This window comes from Lepidochelys kempii, chromosome 2 (assembly GCF_965140265.1).
Source record: "Lepidochelys kempii isolate rLepKem1 chromosome 2, rLepKem1.hap2, whole genome shotgun sequence".
Lineage (NCBI taxonomy): Eukaryota > Metazoa > Chordata > Testudines > Cheloniidae > Lepidochelys > Lepidochelys kempii.
The window spans coordinates 176,531,714-176,553,195 of NC_133257.1; the positions used below are offsets into that span (position 1 = coordinate 176,531,714).

The 21,482-nt window shown below is 42.1% G+C and overlaps 1 protein-coding gene across 6 annotated transcripts in view; it reads right to left on the reverse strand.

The window, feature by feature from the left end:
* Nucleotides 1-21,482, reverse strand: part of HECW1 (HECT, C2 and WW domain containing E3 ubiquitin protein ligase 1) — a 353,016-nt gene that overhangs the window by 226,176 nt on the left and 105,358 nt on the right. For all 6 annotated transcript variants that reach the window (XR_012157436.1, XM_073332820.1, XM_073332821.1 and 3 more), the window contains one exon: nt 13,893-14,217. Coding sequence is in view for 5 of the 6 variants with exons in the window: in XM_073332820.1 (XP_073188921.1) it covers nt 13,893-14,217 (325 nt within the window). In the remaining variant the exon portion in view is untranslated. The remainder of the gene's footprint in view (nt 1-13,892; nt 14,218-21,482) is intronic.

A 21,482-nucleotide genomic window follows, 5' to 3' on the forward strand; every position in this document is an offset into this window, starting at 1 on the left:
CTGCACACAACCCTGACACTGTGCAAGGACTGGGCCTGCCCCTCTATGCCAGATGCACCAGGTGTGGGCAGGCAGGGTCAGCAAGGCAGGATCCAAATGTGGAGGGGCTTAGTGTGGAGAGATCCAGGTGTGGGTTGAGAGCGTTCTGTGAGGGGCAATCTGGGTGCAGGTGGCTCAGTAGTGGACCCGGGTGTGGGGGGAATTTGGATGCACAGGGGCTTGTTGGAGGGTTCTGGGTACAATGGTAATGGGACTCTGCAGGGGGGTTCAAGTGAAGGTAGTTGGAGGCTTGGGTGTGGCGGGAGATAGAGCTCAGCATGGGTGTCTGGGTACGGGGGGCTCAGTGGGAGGATCCAGATGCTGGGGAAGTGGGACTCAGTGTGGTGGGGATCCAGGTGCAGCTGGTTGGGGCTTGATGGGGTGGGCAACTGGGTGCAGGTGGCTCATTGGCGTGCTCCAGGTGCAGGGGAGTGGGGCTTATCATGGGGGGATTCTGAGTGTGTGGGGGGTGAGGCTCGGTGGGAAGTTCTGCGTATGAGGGGTTTGGATGCACATGAGTTGGGTGGAAGGGGGAGCAGCTCCCTGTACAGGGATCCCTCCCTCTGCAGCTGAGGAGTGATGGGTGGAGGAAGCAGGGTGTTTGCAGAGCTTCCTGCAGCTGGAGGAAAAATATGGGCGTGGGTCTGACCCAGGGATGTGTGGTCCCTATCTGTATTCCACTTGAGATATACATGTGCTCCATGGGCCTGAGTTTGGAAGACTTTTGCTGGCAATGTCTGTTGGTCTGCACCTGCACACCTCTCTTCTTGTGCACCAAATGCAGGGCATAAGGGGTGGTGTGAACCAACCACCTCTCCAGTTCCCTTTCTACCATGAATAGCACCAGGATAAGACTCCACTACACAGGGGAAGAAGGGCAGGCAGAGGAATACAGATAGGGATCGCGCATCTCAAAGAACCCCAATTACTGTACAAGGGAAGTAACTTTTCTTTCTTTTTTGAGTGATGGTCCCTACTTGTATTCTACCCCAAGTGACTCTCAATCGGTATTCATTGAGGATGAGGGTGGGAGGAACCGTGCTGTATGATAGGTTGAAGGACTGCTCTCCCAAAAAGATGTGTCTGCTGTAGAATCCTGAACCAAGGTATAATGTTTCACAAAGATATGGATGGAGCCCTACATTGCTGTTCTGCAGCTGTTTAGGAGAGGGACATCTCAAAGCAAAGCTGCTGATATAACCTGGGCACTAGTTGAGTGGGGCCTTGTATCTTGAGGGGAGGCTTCAAACAGCAGGATGCAGCCCAATATCCATTTAGACAGGCTTTCTGAGGACATAGCTTCCCTTCTCATTCATTTGGCAAAGGAAACAAACTATTTTGGGAGTTTTCTGAAGGATTTCATCCTCAATAGATAAGTTAAAGCTTGGCGGACATTCAGAGAGGGGGGCTTCCTCTCCTGCCTGGCAGCATGGGGCTTCAGATAGAAGACAGGTAAGTGGATGCCCTGGTTCAGATGGAACTCCAAGATTACTTTTGGAATTAGTTTAGGATAAGGACCTTGTGGGTCTGCCATAAAGGTCTCCAGCTTACCTACTCTTCTAGGTAGGTGTCTACAACCAGAAAAGCAATCTTCAGAGATAGATGAGCAAAAGAACATAAGCCTAAAGGTCTGAATGGGGGAATTAATAATGACAGGACTAGACTGAGGCACCATACTGGGGCAGGTTTCAGCACCAGAGGAAAGGTTCTGACAAGTCTCTTCAGAAACCTTACTGGGATCTGATGGGCAAAAACTGAATGGCTGTCCAGCACAGGGTAAAAGATGCTAATGGCTGCCAAGGGCACCTCACAAGGAGCTGAGACACAGTCCTGACATTTTCAGAGAGACAAGGGATCTCAGAACCCCTGGACGTAGTCCACTATGCTGACACTGTATAGAGAAACTTTTCCATTTTGCTGTGTAGCATTTTCTTGTGGAATCTTCCCTACTATTGCTAAGAATGGATTGTATTGCCAACGAGCATGACTTGTCTAGGTCCGTTGTCCATCTGTTAGATGGAGGAGAAAGTGGCCATCAATAGGTGGTGCCATTGATACCATGGTCTGATTAAGTGAGTGGCAAATTGACCAGGGAATATCTGTGATTTCAGGTCCATATAGATAATAAAGTCCTTCAGCTCCATGGAGCTGTAGAGTGTACTGGACTTCTGTCTCTTGGTAGTGCTGGCTTCAGACAGGAATAGTTTTTGTTACCAAGGTCTCCTTTTTTCTGCACATCCGTAATGTTGGTGTATTGCTCCTTTCTTTCCCTTGCCAGTACTGAGGACGGTCCTGCCCTTTTGGCCAGAGATGGTTTCAGGGCACTTTTGGTTTTCAGTGACAAGGAATTGGTACCATGCTTTTGAGAGCTCCTGAGATAGTCATACGGTGATGTAGAGTCTCACCTGACTCAGAGGGTGTCAGAGACAAGCTCCTCTTTTTGTACGAGGATTTGAAGAGAGATTTTTCCCGTTTCTTACATGAGTGTTTGCTCTTACCCTCCCCATGTCTGTTCTGTTTGGAAGAGTTTTTAACCCTGCTCTGTGTAGCTATGGAGACCACTGTGCTCAAAGGGGCCCTTCTCAGGGCCTCAGCCAGACGTACAGGGGGGTCTAATAGGCCAGGATTGGACTGGGTTCTCACTGAGCAGTCCATTAAGAATCTTCTAAATCTAAATTCACAGAATTGATGGGTTCAGCGAAGAAGGGGCCGGCAGATATTTTACTTAGAAGCTGGTACGAGCTTCCCTGAGGCAACAGAGGCAGGCCACGCAGTTCTTGAATCCCAGACATACGAGGCATCTCATACATGAGAGTGTCTTGTGGAGGGACTCTCAGAGCTCTAAAAATTGCTAAACTAACCTATCTAGAAACAGGTTTTTAAAACTATTTGCAACTCACTACAAATTTAGAACAAGAACACTAGCTAAAGCTGTGAACAATGAAGAGGTTCATCTCAGACCAGGGGCAGCAGAAAGGAACTAGAGAGGCAGTCAGTCCGTACTGCCCCTTATGCCCTCAGCTTGGAGCATGAGGAAGAGGGGGTGCAAGCACAGACCAACTGACATTGCTAGAGAAAAATCTTCAGGTTCATGCACACCTCAAGTGGAATACATCACTCAAAGAAGAACTAAACTTTTACCGAAAGAATAAAGCACTGGGCAGATGCCAGTGTTATTTCTTTGGTTTTATGCAACAGGGTTCTGCAAGGAGCATGACAGGCTACCAACTGTAAACTCTTTGGTGACATTCCCTTGAGGGATTTACAAAGGAAATCCTTTTAAAGAGGTCATTAACGATTGCAATGGATAATTATAAAAGGCAATGCCATCTACAATACATTTTCCCATTGCTGATTTGCTAATTATCCGTAATTATTTCATTAGCTCAATTTCATGCACTGTATGGAAATGGAGATTTTTCAATATATTAAAATTTTACATTTCCACGGTACACCTGCAATTTCCCCAGTAAAAGTAGTATAATATCCTCTGGGACAATTTCCAGTCTTCATTTACAGTTTCCATTTCTGATCCCTTTCACTATCCAAATTTATATTAGAAACAAAAACAACCCTCACCCCATCCCGAGATGTACATTTTTGTAAAGAGAAAGATAGAAACAAATTTGATTATGTGCAAGTGTCCACCCTTCCCCGGTTCATGAATCATCTGAGTTATTTGAAACCTGAGCCTTCAACAATGCAGCACAGACATTTAGCACTAAAGCTACAGGACTAATGTTAGCTGGCAGCAAGAGAAGTCTTTTTTCCAAGAGAGGGGATGGGTTGCTGGGTCCAGGTGCTAGGTCAGGTGTGTGGTCAGGAATTCCAGCCTGGCTCTCTCTTTCCCTCACCCCAGGAGTTGGGGAGCTATTGCCCCATGTGTTGCCTCCAGATGGTGTGTGTGTCTGTGTGTGTCTGTGTGTGTCTGTGTAGGAGGGCTGGCCTTTGGTGTCAGGGGTGTATGAAGGGAGCCTGGCCCAAATCTTTCTCTCTCCCCTTCCTGATGTTGGGGGAAGCTTCTGCTCCCTCTAGTGCCCCTGTGTACGTGTGAATGGGGGAGGGGAAATGTGCCACTTGCTACAGGAGGTCACAGGGAAGGGAGTCCGACCTGGCTTTCTTGTTTCCTTGCCCCAGCAGTTCCCTGCCATGCCCAGTGGAACTGCACTACTGCAGGAACCTGGCTTCAGAATGTTCAGTGATTTTGGCTATACTATATTGTACCATACTATACTATACTAACAATTAACTAACTATGCCAAAGTGAAAACATTTTTTAAACAGGACTGCTGAGCTCCATCTCAGGCTGGGGACCGTAGAGAAGGAACTGAGGAGTCATGGCCACATACGTGCTGTTAAGGCACTGTGTGTGCGTGGCCCACGTGGGTACTGCTGTACAAATCTCCGAGCGAAGGAGCAGGGACTCACCAGCACCTGGCATGGAGCACCCACAGGGACATCTCGAAGAAGAACATATTCTCAGGCTAAATTACAAAGCTGGTATTTACAGTAAGCTTCAGTCTTCTCAAAGATTATTACAGGGAAGAGTTTTGACAAACTAGGGCTTGATTCTACAAGCACTCTCTTCTCAATCCAGTAAAGATTTAAGTACATGTTTAACTTTAAACATGAGTAGCCCCATTTACACCACTTAGATAGCAGAGAAAAAGTAGGTTAGAGGAGAGGGAAGAGACACATAAAGGGAAAAGGTAGGAGAAAAGAGACAATAAAAGGAGTAGAGCAGAGAGAATAAAGACTGGAGAAAAGATGAAGAGAAGAGGAAAACTTGGGAGTGGGGAACTGGAGAAAACAGAGCCAGCATAATTACAGCAGTTCTTGGCCATCTCACAAGGGTTCTATTTTAAGAACAGCTGATATAGACAATGGAAAGAGCGGGAGTGATAGAGTTGGAGCCTGAATCACCTGATCCAGGATAGGAAAACCAGCAAACAAAAAATCCAAAGGACCCTGATTGTCATTCTCCAGACTGAGTGTGTCACAACCTACAACAAATTCTGTTTTTCCTTTGGAACCTTTATCCTCTTATTCTGAATTAGCTGCAGTGCCCCTGCCAGCCCATGGTTTCTTTTTACAGTGAAGCCTAAGCAGCCCCCATACATCCCTGCCCCACCTACAGGTTCATACTGAAAATAATATCAGCTCTAAAGTTCCTGCATTTCCAAAAATGCCTTTACTGAAATGGTGGATGTAATATGCCTGGTTTTTAGTAGAGCATTTGCTAAAAATTTAAAGTGTCTCATAATATCTTATTGCAAACATAGCTAAAATCAGCCTGGATAATGAACACTGTCACATGAACTGAAAAACTAGAAGGAATGCAGGCACAGAGCAATGTTACACAATAATATACTGAGTTTTGGAAGGGGCAATGTACAGTGGGGTACCACAGGGGTAAAATGGATCAAAGGCCTGATCCAAAGACACTGTAGTCAATGGGACTCTTTCTATTGATTGTAATAGACTTTGGATCAGACCTTAAAAGGAGGCAGTAGCATACTAATGAAATTTGCTAAGAATACTAAAATGGGAGGAGATACAAACACCACATAGGGCAGAGATATAATATACAAAGGGACACTGAAAGATTTTAAATATGGGCAAGAAATAAGATTCAGCTGGGTAAAAATGCTAACTAAAATAGCAAGGGTGAAATAATGTGAAATATATATACTCAATGGCAAGAGGACAATTAAAATGTAGCAATGCTGAAAGATACATACCATCAGGGTCAAACTAGTCAGGAGTTTGCAATGTGATACAGCAGCAGAAAATGGTTGAGTTAACAGAGGCATCAAAACACAAAGAATCTTTATAGAGCCCGGTGTGACTGTATTTGGAATATTGCATTCTGTTCTGGGCACCTCACCACCGCAAATCAAAACAAATTGGAAGGTGTTCAGTGAACAGAAGTAATTTGGGGGCCAGAGAGATCAACTGATAAGGAAAAATTAAGAAAGCTCAGTGTATATGCAACAGCTCATGTGTGTGGGAAGGATGTTACTAGTCTAAGAATAACTAAAAGATGTACACACTGAGGTGGGAAAGGAATTATTTGGTTTGGTTTAGGAGTAATGAGATGAAATGGAGAAAGAGAATTTAAAGGCTGCATAACAGAAAAAATACATAGGCTGTTTGACAACCTATGTGAAATGGATTTGTTGTCTTAAGCCCTGATCCTGCAAAGAATTATACACATGCTTAATTTTACTCACTGTGAGTAGTCCCAGTAAAGTCAATGGGCTACCCACAAAGTGTACTGTTAAGCATGGCCATGGTCCATCTTCCAATGTCTCTTCAGTTGACTGAATTATCAGCAAATCACTGGGTGAGTGATTGTTACGTATACACCATTGCCCTCAGTATCTATTTTGGGGCACTTATCTGGTTGCCTCCTTTCACGGTAATAGCTGAGCACCTCTCAGTCTTTAATATATTTATCCCCACAACATCCCTGTGAGGTGGGGATCCATTGGCTTCATAGAAAAGACTGCAGCCAGAGTACCACCTGCCTGCTTTGTTTCCTTCTCTTGGTTATTGGGGCGACTGTTGCATTGGACCTGGAAAACCTGTTTGTTCCACACACCATCAAAGAGATTCACAGTGTCTGGAATATTATTTCATGGGAAAACATACTCTCAAAAGGGACATATTTGGATACCTGGTGATGGTTTTTCTACCATGTACATAAACTACAGGAGAAAAAAGCTAGCAGCCAAAAACTCCTCCACATTGGTTTCATTCTTTCAGTGCATTATCCATCTATGATGTCATAATATTAACAATACTTAGCAAATTCCAAACATTAGCTAATTAGCCCCCTTAATACTAGTTAATTAATCCTCTTCAAGGCAGATATTGTGATTAGTCTTAGTTTACAGATCATAAAATTGAGGGTATGTCCACACTTAAAACACTGCAGCTGTGATTCCATAGCACTTCAGTGTAGACACTACCTATGTAGTACTCCTCCTCCCTGAGAGCAGTAGTTAGGTCAATGCAAGAATTCTTCCATCAACCTAGCACTGTCTCCATCGGGGGTTAAGTCGGTATAGCAACATCTCTCAACGGTGTAGATATATCACATCCCAAGAGAGATGTAGCTGTACTGATGTAAGTTCCTATTGTAGATCAGCCCTGAGGCACAGAGGTTAAGTGGTAACACCACGGGCACAGATGAAGCCAATATCAGAGGTGGGAATTAAATTTAGGCATTTGGGGTTCTCAATCCTATATGCAGGTCACTAGATCACACAAGTAATTCTCTTCTTTGCTGTTGCTAGTACAGTGCTGGGGTTACATCATCTGCTTGCACACACTGGATGCATGGAAAAAATTATTGTACAAATAGGGCCTGATCCAAAGCCCATTTTAAAATTAATTAAAGTTAGTCTTTCCATTGACTTCAATAGGCTCAATATCAGGCCTTTGGAATATCAAATTAATCTGAAAAATGTAAAAATGTGTATTAATCAAAATCCTTAAAAATGAGGTATGTCTGACTGAAGCAAGAATTGCCTTTTGGGGGGAAATAAAATCAAAGACTAGATCAGAGGGAAAAAAATCATAAATGTTTAAGCTAAATTTCAACTACTATTTAGGTCAAGAACTTTTTATATACATATAAACTTGAAAAGGATTGACTAAAAGAAAATATAGACAGGAAATTGGACTGGAAAGTGTTTGTGCATAAAGACCTTTTATTAAATAACTTTTAAAATGTTTTGTTTTCCCTAAAGAAATTGCTGAAAGAAGAAAGTCTATGTCTATTGGTATGTACAACGCAATATTAGCCCCGAATAGATTCACTGACTAATACCAGTATTTATAGGCATCAGGCCAAAAGTTTATTTCCATGTCTAGTTTAGGTACTTCTTATGAGCCATTCAACAGCAGATACTGATATGATGAAAGCAGTGAAATATAGTTGTGACTGAAATTCAACTGCAGTAATTAGAAGATAGCTCTTTATCTATACACAGCTGCCAGAAGTCCATATTAATTCTAAGAGGCTCTGTACCATAACATATACTAACAGTAAATGAGGTGAAGGAGGAAGACAAAACCATCAGATAAGTAACTGCAAATATTTCACCTGTTGCAAGACTTCCACTAAAACACATTTTTATTGATATAGGAAATACCAATATGTAAATCTTAGCTATTCAGACAAATGACATTTGTATTGGTTTCACATAAAAACAGTGAGTTGTGTAATCAGGGTAGTGATTCTCACTTTTGAGTGTTTACATGTGGTTTTGACTGAGGCCATATTTTTGGAGAATTGTGTTTATTAGAAATGTTATAGTTCTCCTGAGAAGTGACAAACAGATACATTAGGAAAACTGTTACACTACTGTTACACATAGCAAGCAATTTATTTTATAGCTGATACATAATGCTGAAAAAGAGTGAAATAAGGATCATGTGAAGCAAGTCTTGCGGGAAGTTACAATGCTTCAAGATCAAGCTTAACAACAATACAAAACTCTGATTTCCACAGGCAGAATATATTTTATATCCTTTCAAGTACACATTCTTGGGTCAGAGGAATCCACATGTTCTTGCTGCCTAGCCATTGCCAATTGGATAAACAAGGTCTATATTTTAACAGACTCCATATTCATGTTTTCCCCCAAACTGATGAATTTTTCTAATGCTCGTCTATCACATACATTTACAAAATCAACTGTTGATTGTGGGGATGTATTAACTTCTCCACTCTGTTATCACTGGAATCCATGTAGCTTTTTAAACAGGTATACCCAATAGTATTACTGGACACTAATTACATGACCATCATTTTCTTAACTTATTCTGTACTACCTCTCCTCATGGATGACAACCCTTTCTTGTAGAAGGAGATTAACTCTGATATCAGTTCTAAACTTATCTTTTACAGTTTTAGATAAAGATGAGCTCCCAATTTGCCATAAGCTAATATCTGAACAGGGATTCAAGTGAGGGGGGCAGGGCGAGGAGAGCATGAACCCCTTTTCCCCCTTCTGTAAAAGCAGAGGAAGCACTCCTACTTCTCTCCGGGATTTCAGTAAGCAACATTCTCCCTGAATATCCCCAAATCCTTGGCTGGTATGGTGAGAGCCCCCCTCTCCCATTTCAATCTACTTTAACTACTTGACTGGAATATGCCTTCACAAAAACATCCAGTGGTCTCATTCTCTAAATACTTGTCCACTATGATCTAGCTCTTTTTACTCTTCTCCCTTCTTGAAACCTTCTTCATCAGAATATATCTTCTACCCACCAGATATTCCTTGTTGCCAAATGCTGTGTCTTTTCAAGGTTTGGACTATCTTTATTTGGAAGTTTGTGGTTTATCAGATATCTCCAAAATTTCTCAGTGAGTGTTGCTGGTGGGGAAAAGATATTTTCCCTAAACATTTCAACATCAGGACCCAACAAAAACATATAGGGATATTTCCTAATTTATTAAAATGAAAATGATTGTAAACTCTGGGGCAGGGATTGTTTTTTGTTCTGTTTGTACAGTTGCCTATCACAATGGGGTCCTCATCCATGACTAGGGCTCCTAGGTGCTACAGTAACACAAACAATAAATAATAATACTAATGCTGCTGGACCAAGCTTTATAAAAAAACAACAATAAAATACCACAACACTCTGCACGATCCCCATAGAGCATAAACAATTTCTCAGTTACCTCATGAATCAACATAACATTAAAGACAGGTTTCGGAGTAACAGCCGTGTTAATCTGTATTCACAAAAAGAAAAGGAGTACTTGTGGCACCTTAGAGACTAACCAATTTATTTGAGCATGAGCTTTCGTGAGCTACAGCTCACTTCATCGGATGCATGCCGTGGAAACTGCAGCAGACTTTATTTATACACAGAGAATATGAAAAAATACCTCCTCCCACCCCACTGTCCTGCTGGTAATAGCTTATCTAAAGTGATCATCAGGTGGGCCATTTCCAGCACAAATCCAGGTTTTCTCACCCTCCACCCCCCCACTAATAAACTATTTCCATGTTTAAAACTTTCAGCTTTGTTCCCAGGAATTCAAATGAAAAAGAAGCTCAGAATATAAGACCACCCCCTAACTACACACACAACCACATTAACTGGGCATTTCTGGTTATGATCATCAGGATGGAAATGGTTAACAATGCTGTCATTTCAGTGGTGACAACAGGCTGCAGGGCTAATCCCCTATTGAGTTGACTGGGGAAGTGCACAGGTTTTTTGGTATGCTTGTTCCAGTCTGGCTGGCTGCTAACTCAGAAACCCAGCCATGTATCATTTTACATTGTGAATGTTCCCTTCATATCCAGAAGGGCCCGGACACTTTCTTCTTTCTGCCATGGAGATGTAGATTCTAGAAAGCTTTGTGACTCTTGCCCACATGCTCAGGGTTCAGCTGATCACCATATTTGGGGTCGGGAAGGAATTTTCCTCCAGGGCAGATTGGCAGAGGTCCTGGAGGTTTTTCGCCTGCCTCTGCAGCATGGGGCACGGGTCACTTGCTGGAGGATCCTCTGCTCCTTGAAGTCTTTAAACCACAATTTGAGGACTTCAATAGCTCAGACATAGGTGAGAGGTTTCTCGCAGGAGTGGGTGGGTGAGATTCTGTGGCCTATGTTGTGCAGGAGGTCAGACTAGATGATCATAATGGTCCCTTCTGGCCTTAATGTCTATGAATCTATAAATCCAGGGAAAAACCTACTCCACAAGAATCAATGGATTTTCCCCTCCCATGGATTAACTGTGTAACAAGTTAATTTGTAATTTACTAGCTACTACAAGGGTAACTGTCAGGTTGCTGTACCAGAAAAATGTACCATTCTATGTTTCATATTCAAAGTATACAAAAACACATTCCCAGCACTATTGTACTATGTACCTAGAATCTCTGTGTCTTAGGGTTTTATACTGCTGTCCATCACTGCAGTATCTGAGCACCTTCCATGTAAAGCGGACAGCAATAGTGCAGTTCCCGGCAAGCTTCAGGGAGTCCCTGGCACATTTTCCTTTTTGGGATGAAAACTGCTTAGGGTTTTGTGGGTTTGATATTTTGGTGATTACTACTTTCCAATTTATTTTGACCAGGAATGGGAGGTTGGAGACAGAACCGTAGTTGAAGTTCAGGGTTGACTGACAGCTTCTTGAGCCCTGGACAAACTATTGCATTTTTCAAGGAGGCTGGTAAGTGTGCTCTGAAGGAGCCACTGACCATGTCCATTAGTACTGGCATCCAGCATGGATTCGTTTAACTGGTTGTGGCTGTTATATTTTCAGAGCTTCCTGACCTTCGGAATGTGTGATGGGTCCAAACTCAGCTGGGGTGGTGAGGTGGATATTTCAATCTGGTCAGAGGTAGAATTTCCTTTCCCAAGTAGCTCCATATATATTCAGTTGATTTTAACAGCGGGGTACACTGACAGCTCTTCACAGTGGTTGATGCTTGGGTCCAGTATCAGGGGTATGGAATCTGGGTTGATTAGCCAGTGCACCATGTTAAACAGCTCCGATGACCAGGATTCTGCTGTATTAAATGCAGAGTAGACAGTCTCTTGTATTGTAGTGGCATAATCCTGTTAGAGTTGTGTCACGCTGTCTGGAAGCATTCACAGTTGTGAGCCACTCCAGACAGCGTGACATTGAAGCAGAGATCCCTGGGGTTACCCCGGGTCCACCCTGAAAGATACTTTGAATTGACAGATCACAACTCTGTCACTCTTAGGATTCAGATGATCACTCATTTGTGTGTATATGTTTGCTTGCTTTAACCTGTAAATAACTCATTTCTTTTTTCTAGTTAAGAAAGCTTTTGGTGGTTTATTACAGGATTGGCTACAGGTCTTGTCTTTGATATGAGATCTAGGTTACCGATTGCTCTGGGGTTAGTGACTGGTCCCTTGGGACTGGAAGTAACCTGCGTGAGGTGTGATTTTTGGTGTAAGTGACCATTTGTTTTTTGTGCTGGTATGTTTCTTCGGACTTGCTCCTTCAAGGTACTGAGCATTCTGGACATATCCAATAAAGCGCTTAAGCATGTACTTCACTTTAAGCACATGAGTTTAAGAACATGTTAGACAAACACCTGTCAGATGGCCTATGTATACTAGATCCTGCCTCAGCGGAGAGGGATGAACTAGATCAGTGGTTCTCAAACTTTTGTACTGGTGACCCCTTTCACATAGCAAGCCTCTGAATGCAACCCCCCCCCCGATATATTAAAAACACTTTTTTATATATTTAACACCATTATAAATGCTGGAGGCAAAGCGGGGTTTGGGGTGGAGGCTGACAGCTCCCCATGTAATAACCTCGTGACCTCCTGACCCCCAGTTTGAGAACCCCTGAACTAGATCTCTCAAATTCCTTTCCAGCCCTACATTTCTATGATTCTATGAGGTATCCCCATTTAAGCCAATAGGGCAACTCATGTGCTTAACTTTAACCACATGCTTAAGTGTATCACTGGATCAGATCTGAGTGTTCAGTACATTGGAGGATGAAGCCCTCAGTGTATCTGTTCTGAATCCTGCGCAAAGATTTTAAATTTCCTAACCATTCTTTTTTAAATGAAGTATTTAAAAATCTTCATTTTGTACTGAAGAAAAGAAGTGAAGTATGTGTCCGTTGTTACTAATTTTTATTACTCATATCTAAGTATTCTTTAGTTATACAGAGAAAAGACATTCTGCTCATTGCTTTTCAAAGGGCTAAGGCTCTGTTTCTGCAAAACCTTATAAGCTTGCATAATGCTTAATGGTGTGAGTAGTTTCACTGCAGTAAAGACTACTCAGATGAGTAAGGACTTGCACTGGTAGATGCTTGGAATCCTAGGCTTTGTCTAGCCTGGGGACATTTCCCCAAAAATTCAAACTGCTTTAAAATCAAACCAGTTTGAAATTTTGGGAAACTGTCCACAGTGTAGACCAGGGGCGGGCAAACTTTTTGGCCTGAGGGCCACATCGGGGTTCCAAAACTGTATGGAGGGCCGGGTAGGGAAGGCTGTGTCTCCCCAAACAGCCTAGCCCCCGCCCCCTATCCACCCATGACTGCCCCCCTCAGAACCTCCCACCCATCCAACCCCCCCGCTCCTTGTCCCCTGACCGTCCCCTCCCATGACCCCCATCCCTAACCACCCCCCGCCAGGACCCCACCACCCATACAATCCGCCCTGCTCCCTGTCCCCTGACTGCCCTCTCCCCTATCCACACCCCCTCCCCCTGACAGGCCCCCTGAGACTCCCACGCCTATCCAACCCACCCCCATTCCCCATCTCCTGACCACCCCCCCGCAGAACCTCCGCCCCATCCAACCATCCCCTGACTCCCCTCCCTGGTACCCCCTCCCCTTATCCAACCCCCTGCTCCCCGCCCCCTTACCATGCCGCTCAGAGCAGCATGTCTGGCAGCCTCGCTGCCTGGCCGGAGCCAGCCATGCCGCCGCACTGCTCAGCAGGCGCTCGCAGCCCTGCTGGCCAGAGCACTGGAGGCACAGCAAGCTGAGGCTGCGGGGAAGGGGCCGGGGGCTAGCCACCCTGGCTGGGAGCTCAAAGGCCAGGCAGGCCGGTCCCGCAGGCCGGATGTGGCTCGCGGGCCATAGTTTGCCCACCTCTGGTGTAGACAGAACCCTAAAGATACTAGTCAATGCTTACTCAGGCAAAAGAAGATCAGGACTGCGTGACAATTTAGGACAAAGAGGCCTTTGAAGAACTATGTATATAAGCTTGCCAATGTTAGACCAAGAAAGTTCTGTTTGCCCCTTACTTTACTGTTCACTAATACACTCAAAATTAAAAAATAAAAGCTATTGGAAATGCAAAGGCAGGCAGGACTTACCAATGAGATACATGCCGATCCAATCCCCTGCATCTACTTCTTCCTTTATATCCCAATAGATCACTAGGTCCTGTGAATGTCCTATGGAATAATACGAACTGCTGACCATTAGAGTAGATCGGCTGTCTGAAGTGACCAGGTCAGTGTCACTGGTGGACCGTGGAATGGTTACCGTCTCATGGGAGTTGTTCCTGATGTCCATGTTATGAAACTGGTCAGGGTTGTAGCTGTATCTGAGCGGTTCTTTACACCGGCGCCGATTCTGTGAGTTCCTTGATGGAGACGCCATGGCAGCCAGGCCTAGGAACCTGTTTTGGTACAGATTCTGTGAAGGGGAAGAAAGGAAAGAATATTATTTCGAATACACATTGTTGAATTTTATGTGCCAGCTTAGAAGGGGCATATAAAAAGGTACACTGGAATAAAAAAAACAATGAATGAACACAGTCTCTTCATACATGACTGTGAAACAAGAGATACAGAAATTTTTTCTACAGGAGAGACATATCATGTATCAAACTTTTTATTGATTAATCATGTCTATGGAGACAGCTGTAAATGCAAGATACACATGAGGTTCCCCCTGTGTAACCAGGCTCTTCTGTAATAGGGATTTTGTGGAGAAACAGATGGTGGTTCATTTCTCTACACACCCACACATACACTTCAGGCCATGGGATGGGGCAAAGACTACTAGAGATCCACTCTCTTCTAAATTAATAGAAACTCCATCCTCTTTCAAACACCATCAGCTAAATTCATCGCTGAAGTAATTTCCAGTGGAGTTTACATAGGGATACATTTAAGCTCATGCTCCCCATAAAGAACAATTTCCACCACTTTGAGATACCAGCCAGTGTTCAAAAAGAAATTCTCCTCCCAGATTGAGATCCAAAGTACTCCTGCCACAAAAAATGAATGACCCCTTCAGCCATAATGGATATGTATTCGTGGCAGAGTAAACTGAATTATTCCTCTCCAGTTACCCTAGTTCAAGTGACAGCAGCCACACTGTGAAATTACACTTGAGCTGCTGCACCCCCCATGGTGCTGCACTCACTCATGTGCAGCAGTAAGGCTTCAGGGGGCACATCCCATGGTTCCTAGCACTGCTGTAAGATGAGCTGCTTTTTGAATATTTTCCTAGTAACTGTGGGAGAGTGTGTCTGTCTTTTCTGGGAACACAGGAGAATTGTGGGAAGGCCCTGGAGGACTACCGTCACACCAGTGGCATTAGCTTGTGTCCAGACTGCAGAATGGTTGTGCTAGCAGCCAGCAAATTGTTCTCACTTGATTTTATCCTTTACTCTATCTCGAGCCAGCCAACCCAAGTGAAAAGCACCACTGCACTGAAGTTAAGGGCTTGTGTGTGTGGACAAGACTCAGGATGGGGCAACACTTGTGTTATAACTCAAGTTTATTCTGAAGTGAAGACAAGCCCACTGTGAGACACTGCTTGTTGTTTTACTTTCAGACACCATTTGCTGTTTCTCTTCACCTGCTCTCTCCCAAAAAAAAGCAGCTCTGCCATTCAAATCACTCAGTCCCTCATGTATTCCTCTCATTATCCACCTGCCTCCAGACATGCTGTCCAGCTCATCTGATACAAGACCAGAGAGCTCTTCACAGTTTCCTCTGCCATAAGAAGGGCCTTTTCACATGATCAGGAGACAAATCCATTTGAACTGAAATGCTTTAAGTTTAAGAGGGGGAAAAATAATTCTGTGAATAAAAACAATATTTTAATTCTGAATCCTATTCACAGCCTTGTACCATAAGTACAATACAGTATGAAAGATATTTTATTGACTAATAAAGCAGACTACTTTGAATAACTGGAAAAACAGCAAGATAATTAATTATTAGTATTACTATGGTGGTAGCACCTAGGAGCTCTAGTCATGGACCATGACCCCATTTTGCGAGGTGTTGTACAAACACAGAACAAAAGACAGTCCCTGCCTCAAACAGTTTGCAGTTTTATTGTTTATACAGCACCCAAAGTATGATAAGCCATTTACATACCCTGTCCCCAAACACTTACAATATAGTGGCCCAATCCTGCAAACACAGAGCATAGTGTTTAATACCATAATCAGGCCCACTGGGGACTCATTCACAGTGTGGACACTACTTCTCATAGTAAGTGTTTGCAGGACTGGGCCCTAAAGCTACAACACAGAAGGCAAAATAGGGGCAAGGGACAGGTATACAAAAGCAGGAGCAGAGGGAGGAAGACAGTAACCCTTGACAAGTGGGCAGGAATGAAGGAATACAGAGAATAGTTTACAGCGTTGCTTAGGTAGCACCACATGCTACACACCATGTTAAGTCTCTTGGATTTTTTTTTTAAACAGTTGTATTTATTTATGTATGTTAACAGGAAGGTGTGTTCACTTAAATAGGCCTCACTGTGAGGATAACGCCATTATACACAAGGCCAGAAAATGACTTGGATCTAATTTTATTGTGGATGTGTAACTAGCAAATGCATCATTTGTCTATAAAAAAACCTATAGTTTCTCACATGCAGTAAACAATATTTTTAACCTATTGTGTAGTTCCTGGAAAGGTGATGGTATTTACTAAGTTTCAGTCAATAAACGTAAACCCAATAAACGTTTCTGTCACTCAGCATAGGATCCATATGCTATAACTATGGCACAACCTGAGACAATCACCAGTCTGTGATGGTGAGACACCAACACCAAGAGTTTCAAGCTCATTATGAGGGATGGCCAGAAAAATTCTGTTTCCCCAAATATGTTGAGGATTTGGAATTTGCGTTTTTTCCTCATCAGGACAAAACTGAGACCTTTCAAAAACGTTGGCAGAAAAACAGAGAGACTGATCCACCTACCCCAGAATAGCCAATAGACCAGTGGTTAGGGCACTCTGTTGGGATATGCAAAACCCAAATGATAGTCTGCCTAATTCAGAGTAGGGACTTGAAGCTGGTTTTCCCATATCCCAGAGTCAGTCTCTTTCTTGCCCAAATAATATTTAATTATTTATACAGAGGGAACAGTTCCAACAAGGGTTATTGAGAAAGAACCCCAGAATAGCTAGGCAGTCAGGGCACCACCTGGGATGTTGGAGACCCAAGTTGAATTAGGCATAGCAGGGACTTTAGACTGGATCTTCCGCATTCCAGGTAAGTACCCTAACCACCAGGCTATTAGCTGTTCACCTGTGTCCTAACCACTGGACTGTTCTGAGGTCTCTCTCTCTCTCACCAGAAATTCCAACCTGGATCTGAGAAACCTTCCTGAAGAAAGTTTAGTTGAAACAGATATTTCCATTAAAAGTTTCCAATTTTGGCAAATGGGAATTTTCCAACAACAAATATATTGGTGAAATATTCCCAATCAGCTCTACTCATTCCTCCAGATAAATATGCATCATTAGCATAAGTTAGCTAACGCATTATATATGCATCAACAAGTCTGTGGTTTCAAAGGCTATTTGACTTTTTGTGACAACATCCTCTAAGGAATAGTGGTTCTGCAGACACTTTTCATTTCTGAATTTTAATAGCTATATAGTATGCATTCTTACTCATTGTGTTCTTTCAAATATAATACTAATAATACTTAATAAATGGATAATTTTTTTTCATCTTCAGTGTGGTTTTAACTATTATTTCTAGGGACAATTACAAATTCACCTATTTAAAAGAAAACCAGCACTTCAGGAAGCTGTGCTGCTATTTCCATATGTATCTATGTCATTAGAACTAGTTGTTAAAGTTGAAAAATAGTTCTGAGATTAAAAAAGGAATTACTTTTCAGCATGACACAGGTAACTGTTAGGGTTTCAGTAATCTAATGACCCCACTTCCCTGTGACACACCACCCAGGGGCAAGTGGAACCGCTGCTACTGGAGACATTTATAAGGAGACTGAGAACGTCTCAGAGAGATATAACAATATGCAACAGACTTCAAATGGGATGGAATCTCTTAACAGAAACAGAATTTGGCCCACTATGTCCATATATCAGAGCTATTATATATGTGCAATGGGGCAAATTCATGTTACTAGGACCTTTATTTTTCCATTTCCTGACCTTTGTGCATTTAAAAGTGTAGTTTTATTGTACATTAATGTATCCTATTGCATTTAGCTTCACTGATGGGAATAATTGTACAAGTTAGAAGCAAAATGAAAGGATTGGCCTTGTAGTCAATTGGCAAGATTCTGTGCTGATAAGTGGGATTGATTCCTGATGCAGGCATATCATTTCTCAGGCAGCAAAGACTAGGAATGCTACAGGGGTGGCACTCTCAACAGCTGCAAAGAAAATCAACAGCTCATGCCACTCAGGAATCACCTTTCCTGCAAATCATGAGCACTCTTCATTGTCTCAACCTATCCTCCTGGGCCACAATAGATAGTAGCTGGAATGTGGACTGAACGGTTAGGAGACAAATCCTGGGAGTTCAGCAAAGGAAGTGAGAAACTCCCCACCAAAAAAAAAATAAAAATAAAAAAAAATCATATAATCCTAGTTAGTTTTCTTTATGGTATATGCGGAAACATACACATACTACACTTCCAAATAAAAGAATCTAAGAATTTAATTTTGTTCTTATGAAACTACTGATGTTACAACATTGCGAATAGCACTATGTAAAGATGACATTTTATTGTTCCTTAAGTGAGACTGCTGCAAGGTTTTACATTGTAGATGTAGACTATTTAATCCCGAGTTTCTAATAATCTTACATTCAGTACCTTTGCACTCATGTACACAGATATCCAATCATAAGTGCTCCAAATGAAACACTAGCAAGGCCTTCTGCAGCAGAGCACAACTAATATCAGAGATTAATTTGTTAATATTCCTCAGATTAGTAGGACAAGACCTATATCCTCTCACAGTTAGGCAATATAGTAAATGAATGTAATGAGAAGTCATAGAAGCTTGGCTGCTGTCACACAAGGACTGGAAAACATTGCAAATACTTTCCTTAAAAGATGTATTCAGGTACATGATTAAAAGGTATTCAAGCAGTATGGCTAAAATATAAAATCTGGGAGGGTTAACCATGCAGAAATAATAGAAGTGTCCTTATAGTATACTTTATAACATAAAAAGTTTCTCTGTGTTCTTTCCAGAGTACAGAATGAAATATAGTAGACACTCGTTTGCAGCAACACCTTCTAAGAGCAGCCATCCCTGGGGAACCCTTTCCCTACTGTGAATTGTCGACACTCCCCATAACAGCAATAGCTGCTTAGGAGCAACATAGCAAAAGGGCATTGATATGTTGCTACTAATGAGCGTCTACTGTACTGAGACTACAGTTTCCTTAAGGGATTCTGGAAACTAATTTGAAGTCCAAAATTCAACTTTCAGTTCTATTCCCATTGAAGTAAATGACAAACCTCCCACTGACTTAGAAGAATTGGGATCTAGTTCTAGACTACAGGAATATGGAAGGTGCTGTGTTCCCAAAATGTCTGGCAAAAAGTGGAATTCTCAACAATTTTCCCGCCAAAATGGGGAAATTCCCCTACAACCTTCATTGCAAACTTTCCCCCAGTTTCCCACTGTGACATAGTATTCAACTCTCCTTCAGTATGAGAAAGTTCCATTATGAGAACATTCCAAGTTCACCTCTGTGCCACACAAACCTTAGGTTACCTCATTTTTCATTTTTGTAAATGTTAGATTTAAAGTTCTGCATAATATAAATGAAGTTATTGATAATGGGTACAGCCATAAGGCGCACATACGAGATAACTATAGCAAATATGATCATTGGTTAATAGTGTTACTCTTTAGCCATCCTTGTAAGCAGAAGTTCAGAATGAGCTAGGTTTTCAAGAGTTGGGGGTAAATTCTTTATGATCTTTAAAGCACTGGATTGAACCAGACACTTAGGCCTTGTTTAGACTAGGAAAATAAGTTTGTTTTCCAAATCAAATTAGCTCAATTGAGCTAGCTGAAATCCATGGAAAATCCCGCTTATCACCAATGTAGACATACTTGTATACTTCATTTCCATTTTAGCTGTTCAAATGATAGTTTAAGAGGAAACTTTCAGATTACACCAAGTAATGTCCCTAGAAATGAGGGATATGTGAACAGTTTGTTACCTATCCTAGTGCTGCTAACTCTTGCAATTATCACAAGTCTCATGATATATGGTTTCAGAGTAGCAGCCGTGTTAGTCTGTATCCACAAAAAGAAAAGGAGGACTTGTGGCACCTTAGAGACTAACAAATTTATTTGAGCATAAGCTTTCGTGAGCTACTGCTCTCTTCATCGGATGCATTCAGTGGCCACTGAATGCATCCGATGAAGTGAGCTGTAGCTCACGAAAACTTATGCTCAAATAAATTCATTAGTCTCTAAGGTGCCACAAGTACTCCTTTTCTTTTTATGATATATGATGTTTTTCTTAAAACCCTAGCTGCTGGAATCAAGCAACTGCATACATATAATCTTTCATTTACCATGATCAACCCACTCCCACCCACACCCCTCTCCCCCAGTAAAACTCAAAAAAACCATCAATCTAATCACTTCAGTATATTAGACATTTTTAGTTCATTTTCTATTAGGTTGTGATTTCTGAAGCCATCATCAATTTTGGTAAATGCTACTGCTTTTGTATGAGCAACTCCCACTGAAGCTGTGGGAATTATGCACCGGTATTTGCTAGCAGAATTTGGCCCTTATTGCTCTAACCTTTCAAAAAGAAAGACTGAAACCACAGACGTAAATATTTCAAAACATGTCGCACAATCTCAAGAAATCATTTATAACTACATATGTGTAATAAAACAAGCGAAACAACAGACATGCGGGGACATAAATCACATGTTAGAAAGGCTGTGAATGTAAGAGTACTATAAAATGGTTAGTGATAGAGCACAACTAAGTTAGTTACCTTGTAATTACCATACAAGATAGATAAAAGATGGGCTATATATTTTGAGACACCTTACAGGGAACTGATTTTCAGAGGGTGGGTGCTTAGCCCTGTCTGAAAAGTGCGAGGGTGTCTCAAGTTGAGCACTCAGTAACTGAGGCACCAAAATTACTGGCCACTTTTGAAAATTTAAGCCTTAGAAAGTAACGTAGGATGGCATATTAAATAAACTTAAATATACATACGAGACTACAAGATCAGATTAGGGATGTGATCATGGACCATTTAAAAAGTACAGTCATCTAGTTATAGCGATGACATTCTTAGAAAAGAAACTTGATTCCAAGTACTTCTTTCTTATAGACAAGAACTATAGATGGTTCACAACCTGCAATCTGGGGCTTTTGTTCTATTATGGCACCAACCCCACTGTAATTTTTATTTAGCTTACTGATTTGTCCCCACTGTATTAAAATTGTTTACTTTCATCACTTTGGATTAGCTTGCAGTTTTATGGAATTCACATTGCTGTTGTGATTAACTTAACTGGAGTCTTAGAATGAATCTGTTGTGTGGGCAACTCCTCTATACTGTGTATAGAGTCAGACATCTCAAACCAGCTATACAGCTGGAACATGCACACTAAAATGGCCAAACATTACAGGTAACATGAGAATGTGCCCTATTGAGTTTTTTAGTGTTTTAGG